This window comes from Papilio polytes, unplaced genomic scaffold (assembly GCF_000836215.1).
Source record: "Papilio polytes unplaced genomic scaffold, Ppol_1.0 DF823991.1, whole genome shotgun sequence".
Taxonomy (NCBI): domain Eukaryota; kingdom Metazoa; phylum Arthropoda; class Insecta; order Lepidoptera; family Papilionidae; genus Papilio; species Papilio polytes.
This window is the reverse complement of record NW_013525213.1, coordinates 2,277,407-2,288,355: the sequence shown is the minus strand read 5'-3', so window position 1 is coordinate 2,288,355 and position 10,949 is coordinate 2,277,407. Positions and strand designations below refer to the sequence as shown.

General features: G+C 39.1%; 1 protein-coding gene across 1 annotated transcript in view; it reads right to left on the bottom strand.

The window, feature by feature from the left end:
- LOC106101362 (CLIP-associating protein-like) overlaps positions 1-10,943 on the bottom strand; it is an 11,217-nt gene extending 274 nt beyond the window's left edge. Inside the window, exons 1-17 of the mRNA XM_013280553.1 lie at positions 10,905-10,943; positions 10,107-10,233; positions 9,353-9,457; positions 8,799-8,918; positions 8,131-8,315; positions 7,485-7,601; positions 6,589-6,707; positions 5,845-5,975; positions 5,252-5,339; positions 4,702-4,821; positions 3,991-4,114; positions 3,454-3,555; positions 3,027-3,091; positions 2,557-2,701; positions 1,754-1,860; positions 1,233-1,441; positions 318-464 (exon numbers count right to left, since the gene is read on the bottom strand). Coding sequence (XP_013136007.1) covers positions 318-464; positions 1,233-1,441; positions 1,754-1,860; positions 2,557-2,701; positions 3,027-3,091; positions 3,454-3,555; positions 3,991-4,114; positions 4,702-4,821; positions 5,252-5,339; positions 5,845-5,975; positions 6,589-6,707; positions 7,485-7,601; positions 8,131-8,315; positions 8,799-8,918; positions 9,353-9,439 — 1,866 coding nt within the window. The 5' untranslated portion in view covers positions 9,440-9,457; positions 10,107-10,233; positions 10,905-10,943. The remainder of the gene's footprint in view (positions 1-317; positions 465-1,232; positions 1,442-1,753; positions 1,861-2,556; positions 2,702-3,026; positions 3,092-3,453; positions 3,556-3,990; positions 4,115-4,701; positions 4,822-5,251; positions 5,340-5,844; positions 5,976-6,588; positions 6,708-7,484; positions 7,602-8,130; positions 8,316-8,798; positions 8,919-9,352; positions 9,458-10,106; positions 10,234-10,904) is intronic.
- Positions 10,944-10,949: the final 6 nt, after the last annotated feature.

The window sequence follows — 10,949 nt, the reverse complement described above, 5'->3', positions numbered from 1 at the left end:
TTAATGTTTTCGAAAATTAATATATTCATATCAGAAAATATTCCAGTAATTGTGTATTGTATCTTTTGTTTTTTTGGTGACTGAATGGCCACGGTTTGCCTTAGAGGCATTTACAGATTCACCGGTCTTGAGGTGGCCGAGCGCAGATGGCGCTTAGCCTAAATCTATTTTATGAGTAACTAGGCTCGAGGGCTCCCTCAGGAGCCTCGGCTCGGGCCGTTATTCCGTTATTATTACCGGATTGGTAGGCCGCGGAGCTCTTAGATGGCTCCCGAGATGTGTCCTTATTTGCTGTAAAACCAGTATAAGGGGGTTACCTGTCCCACTCCCTCCATGAGCTGCGAGACGATGTCATCAGTGAGCTCCGCGCCGCGCGCCTTCGCCACCTCCGTGGCCAGCTTCAGCGCGCACAGCGAGGTGGGGTAGCCGCGCGTGCGGATCACCGGCTTCAGCAGCGCGAACACCTGGAACATCACATATTAATTAATTCATCATCTCCAGCTCACTATATATCCCCATCGAGGGTTTCGGAGCCTACCCTAATAAGGGGTGACTAGGCCATAGTCAAACACGCTGGCCCACTGCGGGTTGACTTCACACATATCTTTGAATTTCTTTTTCGATAAGTGCATCACGATGTTTTCCTTTACCGTATTAACGTCGGGTAAATTATGTACATGAAAATTCGAAAAATCGAAAATCACATTGGTACAGCGGGATTCGAACCCAAGACCTGTAGATTACAAGTCAAGTGCTTAAACCACTGAGCCACCGACGGTATATTAATTAATTAAGTCATCACAAATCTTGTAAATTCACTGTAAATGTATTATTTGGGGGTAAAAGTACGCTTTAGTCCATATTTTATTCCAATTTTCTAATTAATCATTATTCTTAATTGGTTTGGTGGTTATAGGTTAAATAATAAATAGCATAGAAGCATATTTGCTTTTATGCCTTTTAATTGTATTTGTCTTTAGATTCTATCCCTTCTTCCGTACGTAAGCACTCAAGTGTTGAGTACACGTTGAACGTACTTGTACGTGCTATGTGTACCTAAGTTCCTACGCATGTATATATTGTGTGTTCGTAAGTACGTAAGTGTAGTGCGTACTCTCGCGTTGTAAGCACACAAGTGTGTACGTATTTACGTGTTGTGCGTACGTGTACGTTGTGCGTACGTGTACGTTGTGCGTACGTGTACGTTGTGCATACGTGTACGTTGAAGGTACCTGGTGTGCGGGCAGCGCGTGCGCGATATGCGGCATACCGGCATCAACAGCGCGCATCACCTCCTTACTGAGTGCGTACGCGTTGATCAACTTGAGCAGTATGAGGTCGAAGTAGTCCAGCCACAGTGTGCGCGTCTCCTCGCGCCGGCACAGCCACACCAGCACGCGGACTGCTTCCGCCGCTGCACGCTCGCCGGCACTGCCCCAACCTGCAATCGCAATGGCACCATGACACCATGACAATGACACTGCAACACATCTTCTGTCATCTGTCCTTGCATACTTGCAGAGATTGTACAATTTCTTATTTCTATAAATTGCAATTTGACTACGGTAGTTACAATTATATAATGTTATGTTTACTAACAATTCAGCAATAATCTATTATCTATTCTAATAGACTATAGAAATAAACCATTACTTATTGAACAAATAAGTAACTATTAAATACCAAGAAAAAATTAATTAAAAAAGTGAAATTTTCTCTGTACGAGACTAGTTTTGATAACATAGATAGTTACCCGACTGTTGTGAATTGTTAGCTGCGTTGGAGGCGACATCCGCGTTCTCCTTGTCGGGCGCGCCCTCCTCCACCGACAGCGCGGCCAGCGACACGCGCACTATGTTCCTGATACAAACATACTAATGTTATAAATGCGAATGTTTAGATGGATGGATGTTTGTAAGAGTTTGTACCCTAAACGTCTGAACGGATCTCGATGAAATTTGGCATTTACGTAGAGGATAGTTTGGAAGAACACATAGACTACTCACTTGTGTGTTTTTTAATTCCACGCGGAGTCGCGGACGAAAGCTAGTATTAAAATACAAATGAAAAGAAAAAAGTCTTTTTATTATCACAAAAAATGAGTTACACTAATACTAACATAAATAAACAGTAGTTACCGCAATATCTACTGCACGAATGCTTTTCTCCTACAATACGACTCACACAAGACAATGGTAAGTCAATAATATTTTTTTTTTTATATAAAAAAGCGGGCAAACGAGCAGCGAATCGCTTGACATCAAGTGATCCGACGCCAATGAACATCCGCAACGCCATTCCGTATATTCTAATGATGGTGTTTACCAGAAGCTTAATTTAGTGTCTTTTCCCTTCCCACCATATTCTTATAAAGGATGGGAAGTGGATTCAACAGTGGAAGAGACAGAAAGGTGAAATATCTAATTTTTCTGTGCGTCCCTGTATTAAAGATAAGCAACTATAAATGGTCGATGTCAAATGTAGACGTTTGGTAGTGCTTATTGCCTCGTATCACGAAACACAAACTTATATAATTAATAGTTGTATTATACTAACTTGAAATATTCACACGGCTTTCGGCAGTCACCATACTTGAGCAGTTCGTGGGTAGCCAGCAGCAGCCGCTCCAGCTGGTCGGGCTGCGCCTGCGCCGCGTCCAGCGCACACAGCGCCTCCAGCACCTCCGGCTCGCGCAGACCGCCTGGCAACACATGTTACACAACACTAGCGCCATTGCGGCGATTAACAGCACTACAAAACCAGCTCCATCTATCGGCGTGCAATTCGCTTTTATAAGGAGCAAGCGCATTCTTATGGCTGTCCTTATGGAAAACCCACCTATTTTAATTCCAGCACAAACAGTTATATTGTAAATTAAACATACTGAAATAATTTATATGGCCAAATATTTTTTATAAAAAAAAAAACACAGATTCTTGTATCATTTCAATATCTTATTTTTAAATTATCCAACTTTACGTAAATTAAGTAAAAAGCTAATAGGCTAATAATGATTCAAAACTTACATTTCGTAATAATGTATCCATTCTCGTCGGTTTCGTAAGGTTTTATCTTGTCGCGGCCCAAATCCCTGTAAATAAACATAGACTTTAACACAATTAATGCAACGTACAAAAGCCATTAGACGGATACAATGTCACGTGAATTATGGACGACGGTAATGTGGTGTTTGTTCTGGTGAGAGTGTTGTGGTGTGATGTTGCAGTGAGTGTTGCTTTGAGTGTTTTAGTGTGTGTTGCGACGCGAGTGTTGTGGTGCGAGTGTTTAGTGTGAGTGTTGTGGTGCGAGTGTGTTGTGTGAGTGTTGTGGTGTGAGTGTTGTGGTGTGAGTGTTGTGGTGTGAGTGTTGTGGTGCGAGTTTTGTGGTTTGAGCGTTGCATATTGGGTGTTAGTGTTGCGGTGAGTGTTGAGGGAGTGTTGTGAGTGTGCATACCCGTGGTGCGCGAGGTGCGCGTGCGGCGTGGGCGAGGACTCCTTTGTGCTGCCTGTCTCCTCCGAGCTGTCGGCGGAGGCGGCGCGCGCCATCGTCTCATTACTGTAACATATAAGTATATTGTCTTTGATGGGAGTAGACTTAGGTAGGGCCTTGAACAGTCTAACATCAGTATCTATACTAATATAATAATATGCACACTTCTTTGTTATGTAGGATGTCAGTAATCACAGCATATTTTTAAAACATTCTCTTTTTAATTAGAAGCCCTACACTTACGACAGGCTATAGGCTATATATTTTCACACCATTTAATTTAAGGGGTGAATAAATTGGAAAAATCTTCAGGAAAAGGACAAAAACTACAATCCAATAACAGCAAAGAAGTAATTGCCAAGGTAACTCTAATTGTTTTTCAATGGATAGGACATCCTTGTCAGTTGTGCATCTGAGATTTGAAGTTGTAACTTTTAACAATACATAAACTACAAAAGAATTCCATTTTATAGAATATATACTGTATACATGTATACTGACGTGCTGTAGTGTCCGTTAGGTACACCGTTAGCAGGCTGGGCACCATTACTGCCTTTGGAGAGAGTGGCTCCAGACATCTGGCTGATGCCGGAGTCCTTGCTCGACATGTGATTGCCGCATTCCGCTGGAAACAATTAAAAAATAAATATTAAAGGCATACATTATGTCAGTATCAGCGAAAATCAGCGCTATAATGAGCAATAAATAACTGACGCCAGTCCAGCCCATGCCAGGCTCTGTAGCAATGTAATGTTTATCTAGTTTCTATATTGTATTTACTAATGTTTTTTACTATAGTTTATTAATAATTATTTTGAAGTAAAAATATTACTATGTATATATAAAAACATCTGTTTTCTTTTAAAATTGTTGAGTGCAAAATACAACCTCTTTAGCTGACAAGCAGTATGTATACAGCCAAAGAGGTTGCAAACTGGCCACCAAGGCATTTATCGTTGGATAAAGAAAAATAGAAAAAAAATGAGAAGTCAAGATGTGATCGACATAGTTTTGAGTTTTTTGTATATATTTGTGTAAATAAGTTTTAAATAAAGATGTATTAGTTTAATAAAAAGTGTTTTGTATTTTTGGCTGCCGCACTGTCGGTAGCAAGTTAAACACAAATAACTATATTTATCAACATTGCTAACCATAATACTATAAATTTAGATTATTACCTTTCTCTAACTGTAAAAACAGTAAATAACTAACCATTAGCATGTTGTGCGGTATACGAATGTATCTCAGATGTGGTCTTGCGTATACGAGAGTACACGTCCTCGCCGCCCGCCGCGTTGTTACTGACTGCGCGCAGCGGGCTCTCGCTGCCGGCTAGAAAGAGACGGCACATTACAATTGATACGCGATAGAAGAGGATAACATGATAACCACAGTTCACTATAGAAACAATTGAAGCGACAGAGGGGACATTATAGTGTTTTATGCACTTATTTATTTGGTATTTTACCACTATAATTATGCAATAAATCTATACTTTTTAATATACCCGATACTCGCAACGTCGTCTGCATGAAATTAAAAAAATGTTAAGATATAGCCTATGTTACTCACTGATAACGTAGCTTTCTAATGGTGAAAGAATATTTGAAATCGGTTCATTAGTTTTTGAATTATTTCAATACATACAATTTTTTTTTCCTCTTTTAATATTAAGTATAGATTAATTGAAAATCTATATAATCTTATTATTTGTGAATTGTTTTATTGTATTATATATAAATATATTTTCGTGTATACTAACTGCTAGAGGTTCTCCGGACGTGCTGCTGGACCACACTGTTGACTAGAGCTTGCGTCTCCGCTGGGAGCTCGCTCATTAACGCCGTAAACTGGAATACAAGTTAATATTTTATTAATTATATATACAAGAACAATTATCTAGATTGTCATTATCTGTACAAATATGATATAGCGTAAACACACATGTATCACTCACACGCTTTAGCTTAAGGGGTGAATGAATTAGAAAAAATATTTATGCGAGAATAAGAAAAAACTTGAAGACGATAGCTAAATATTAGTCGATTGCAAAGTCTTTGACATTCCGTTATTTGAATTTAGACATTTGCACTAAACGTTTTTTAGAATGTGAACGATAAAATGTTTATCAAATCCCAAATCGACGCTGTGACAAATAAATGAATAGGGTTTTGATGTATGATCTGTATTTTTAGGGGTTTCTGATATAATTGCTGATATGTGTGGGGTTGTGTGTTGCTATGGGGTCAGTGTTGCATAAAGTGGTGGGGAGGTGTGTGTTACTATGGGGTCTGTTGTTGTATGTAGTGTGTTGCGATGCAGTGTATGTTGTACTGAGGTGGACAGAGTACACACAGGCACGGGGTTGCAGTCGTAGAGCGCTGCGAGCGCGCGGCGAGCGCCGGTGCGTACTTCCGGCGCGCGCGGGTCGCTGGCCAGCGCCGCCACCTTGCACAGCGCACGGCCCGCTGCGCCGCTAGCGCCACCTATATACAACTAATTTTATTACTACTATAAAACACTTTTAGTCACTATGATAGTCGATATTACTCTAAAATTAAACTGTTACATATTTATAATCGACTCCGGACACATCTTGACTTCCTACAAGTTATTTCGTCCATCCCTTTGTATTGTAAATCATTCTACCACTAATCTAAGGACAGATCAACATTTCATTCCAGTCTACATCTTGCAAGCAACTGGACTGTAAATCAACTAGTACAGTGTGAACGTTAACTGACCCTAAACGCTATACAATCTATGACTGGCCATCGTTCTAACTGTACAGGCTAAGTGTATACCGTGCTTAAGTTAAGGGTGAATTAGAAACACATTGATCCATTGCAAATTAACTTGACATATATCTTTGAATTTGTAGAAACAGACATCACGATTTTCCCTTCACCATTACGTTGGTTAAATGTGATATTCCAAATCTACTTATGTCATCTTGTTTCCAAGTAATTTCATAGCTGTTTCATTAGATTTGAAATCACTATATGTCCTGATTTCGAAAAGTTACTGATAACAGTGTAAATAGGCATATTTTTTAATAAATTATGTTTGTTCTCTAGGTGTTAGTTTAGTATATCAGACCATTCAGCGCCAGTGCGAGGCTGCTGGGAGTGCAGTATTCATGCGCGAGGTCGCTCAGGAACCGTAACGCGGCCACCTTCGTCTTCGCGGTGGGCGTCGTCGCGCCGTCAGCTAGGAACCTGAATATACATAATATTATGTATTTATATATGTTAAAAAAGCAATAAGACTTTGACATTGGCGTAATACAATACTGTACATGTAACAAAGAGGGTATATCCAGGAAAAATGTTCAACATCGAAATTATCATAATATGGATGGATGGATGTTTGTTAGAGTTTGTAGCCTAAACGGCTGAACAGATTTCGATGAAATTTAGTATACTCTGGAAGAACACATAGGCTAATTATTTTCATTGTTTTTTTTTTTATTTCAAGCGGACGGAGTCGCGGGCGAGTAGTAGTATCAAATATTGGAAAACCTAATTATTTCTAATTAGACTAAGAGACAATCTTATTCGGAGCCCAATTTTCTCCAATGGGAAAGGAAAGTGGATTTGAGAGGGAAGTCGCATAGAAAAGGAAATATCCCTTTTAATTGCATCTCTACCTCCGTCACTTAAGAGTATGCAACGCATTTACGTGCAGATGTCTAAGGGCAGTCTCTTCGCCATTTTGGAGTATTCAGGTGGTAATTTGCTCGTTGGCACCCATTTATACTACTATTATAAAGAGGGAAGAATTGTGTTTTTGTATTTTTGTATGTTTTGAAATAAGTCAAAAACTACGGGGCCGATATTAGAAATTCTTTCACCGTTAGAAAGGTAATTTATCTGTGAGTAACATAGGTTATGTTTATTTTTTTTTAATTATACGCGGACGAAGTCGGGAGCAACAGCTGGTATATTATAAAATACACACTTCAACAAATAATCACCAAAACAATAATAACTGACCTGAATATATTGTGCAATTGTAACTCCGCAGGGAAGTATTCATGTATCACATCCAAGGTTTTCATGATCTTGGTCTGCATGGAGCCCAGGATGTCGGTGCCCAGCTTCATCAGCAACCTGAAACCGGACATGTTTGGAATAACAGTTTCCCTACTCATACACAAAAGTTTAGATAGATGGATGTTTGTTAGAATAGCCTAAACTGCTGAACTGGTCTTGATGAATCAGCATATACTCTGGAACACATAGACTAATGACTTTCGTTTCTTCTTTTATTTCAAACGAATAGAGTCGCGTGCTAAAGCTAGTCTTAGTAAGTAAATGTAACTTTATGAAAAGAAGTCGGTTATACACGGCTAGTTTTTTTTATAACTATCGCTTCATTACCACTTACTATGTAATTATTTGTAAGAGGCGGAGTGTTGCAATGAACAAGGCGATATTTCCTGAAGTGGATTGTGATTTTTTTTATATACAAAAACATTAGTAGATTCTGGTTATTTTATTAATATTTCCTTTAACCATTCTAACTAAGCTCTAGGCTTGTGCTAGGATATGGTTCACGACAATCGAATGGTGGGATTCGAACCTCCGACCCCAAGATCGGTAATCCGTACCCGTTAGGCTATTGAAGCTTAGATAGTACCTGAACATAAGCTGGTAGAGCCAATCCTTCAGCTGTGCGCAGTGCACCAGCAGCAGCTCGCAGACAGCATCCAGCAGGAGTGTGAACATCTTCGTGTGCGCGTCCACGAACATCTTGTTCAACAGTTCTGTGAGACGACGTAACTGGTCTTCTGTCAGCAGACGACCGCTGTTCAAGTAGTTAGCCTGGGATACGAATAATTAATTTACTTCTAAATGTACAAAAAATATTGATTTTTTCATTTTCATAAGTAAATTTTTATCTATGGGTATTAAATTAAAATGCCTGGTTAGCAGATTAATATAAAAAATGGCGAAATAATCTTGATAATTACAATACAGTATGTACAAAATTTAAATACAAAATGGCGACATAAACCGACAAAATTGTTAATAGTAGGAAAAAATGAGATTTTCTTCTAGTTTGAAAAAAGCGCCATCTATTATTTATAGTATAAAAGTCAAGCTGGAAATGGGCCTTTTTTGTGTCGGTGGGGAGGGGGTATCATCAAAAGATACCTTGTCTTCTGGGGGGAAGGCAGGGTTATGTAGGATTTGACCTACTAAAACCCCCTCGGTGGCCATCCTCTAGTGACATTCCGAAGGTTCCGGGATCTCCAAGGAACACACCGGAAAGCTGGACAAAGTCCTAGCCACATGTATACTAACTAGATGCGTGAGTCCGTTCTTGCGCTCCGTCCAATGCGTGCAGGCGCACAGCGCTATGATCTCGTCGGGGGGCGGCGGCGGCGGGGGGGAGCTCTCCCACCCCTGGCAGGACCACGAACTCTACAACACAAACATTAATAAACAATAAGTAATGACCCGTTTACATCATTCCAGTCCAGTACTAAATTCAACCACTGGACTGGTATAGTGTTAACTAGATGTGACTTACTATGGATTTAAATTCAATACAATTTTATATAGACATTTTGTCCTTACGTTTTATTTTTATCTTAATAATGAATTTAGTTACCTTTTTATCAGTTGTAATAAATGCTGGATGTTTCAACTAAACTTAATTTATATAACAAATGTATTATATACAGTAGCACCTCTGTAAGTTAAAGTCCAAGGGAAACACAAAATATTTTAAATTATAGTATGTTATAGAGGTTTCGGGCTCTTATGGGAAGGAAACATATTATTTCTGAAGATATAGAGGTTTTTAAGTTACCGAGGTTGTAGTTGAAATAATATAGTTTCTTGTATTAACTCACATCATGTCTCCTATAAGAGTCCAAACTACGCTCGGAGCAGACGCTGGACGCCTCCGAGTCGTCGTCGCGACGTCTCTCGTCGCACATCGAACTGTCTTCAGGACTCTGTAACGTATTTAACAAATTAATACAAAAGAAACAAATAAACATATCACTAATCGTATAATAAAGAATCTATTACCTATACTAATATTATAAAGGGGAAAGATCTGTATTATTGGATTTTTGTATGCATTGAAATAACTCAAAAACTAATGAACCGATTACAAAAATTTTTGCACCATTAAAAAGCTATATTATCACAGAGTAACATAGGCTATGGTTTTTCTTTTGACATAATTTTACGGGGGCGAAGTCGCAATCATATTATAAATGCGAATGTTTGTTAAAGTTTTTAGTATAAACGGCTGATCGGATTTCGATAAGATTTGGTATAGACGTAGAGGACAGTCTGGAATAACACTTAGACTACTCACTTTTGTGTTTATTTAATTCCACGCGGACGGAGTCGCGGGTGAAAGCGAATGTTATATAAAATTTGAGCTGTCAGGTATGACTTGGCCACAACTAGACTGACTTAGCGGGTTGATTTCACATTACTAGTTTCCAGATATGGGCAGATAGCAAGTAGTCAAATTTAATTTTAATTTTTAATTTAAAATCCTGATTTTAAACTGGACCAGAAAGATATAAGATATATGTAATTTTAGATTTAGAAACTCTGAAAACTTCTATAAAAAAGCATCATCAGTACCCTGAGTGCAGCCTCAGCGTCCCTGGACTGCTGCAGCAGGCGCAGCGTGGCTGCAGGCGCACGGGACGCTCTCTCCACGGACTCCCGTCGCCGCGCACTGCTCAACGCGCTACTGGACCGTCCGTTCCTACAACGTTAAAATCACACCTTACTCTATACTAATATAATAAAGCGTAAACACACACTACTTTGTTGCCTAAGATGTCAGCAAATACAGCATATTTTTGAATAACTCTAATATTAACAAAAAGCCCTACACTTTCGTTACGCTGTAGGCTGTATATTTTTATGTCATTAAACTTAGGGGTAAACATTTTGGATAAAAACCCTAATGTGGGAAAGAGACCATAAGTTGCTGCCAACATCAAGGAAGCAAGGTTGTCATCGTGTCATTTTGACAGCAATTGATAATTTGTCAAATGTAAACAAAAAAATATTTTTATAATTTTACGCGGATGAAGTCGCATGGGAACACCTAGTTATAAATGCGCAAGTTTAGATGGATGTTTGTTAGTTTGTACCCTAAACTACTGTACCGATCTCTGAACCGTTCAACTTGTTCGGTTAAAAATGTGGAAAAGATAACTTTTACTGAACAGTTAGATTTCTTAGTTAAATCTGAACATCAGTCTTCAGTCCTCTTCTCCTTTCCGCTCTTACGAACAAAGAAATTAAAAATGGATTTAACAGTGACAAATATATTTTATTCTTTCCCTATAGATTAAAGGTAGACAAGGCATTTGTAATTGTATATGAGCAGTGGTTTACTATGAAGGGGTAATTGAATAAGGGGTGTACCTGGTGGGGCTGGTCTCCCGCGAGCCGGCCAGGGAGCGCGGGATG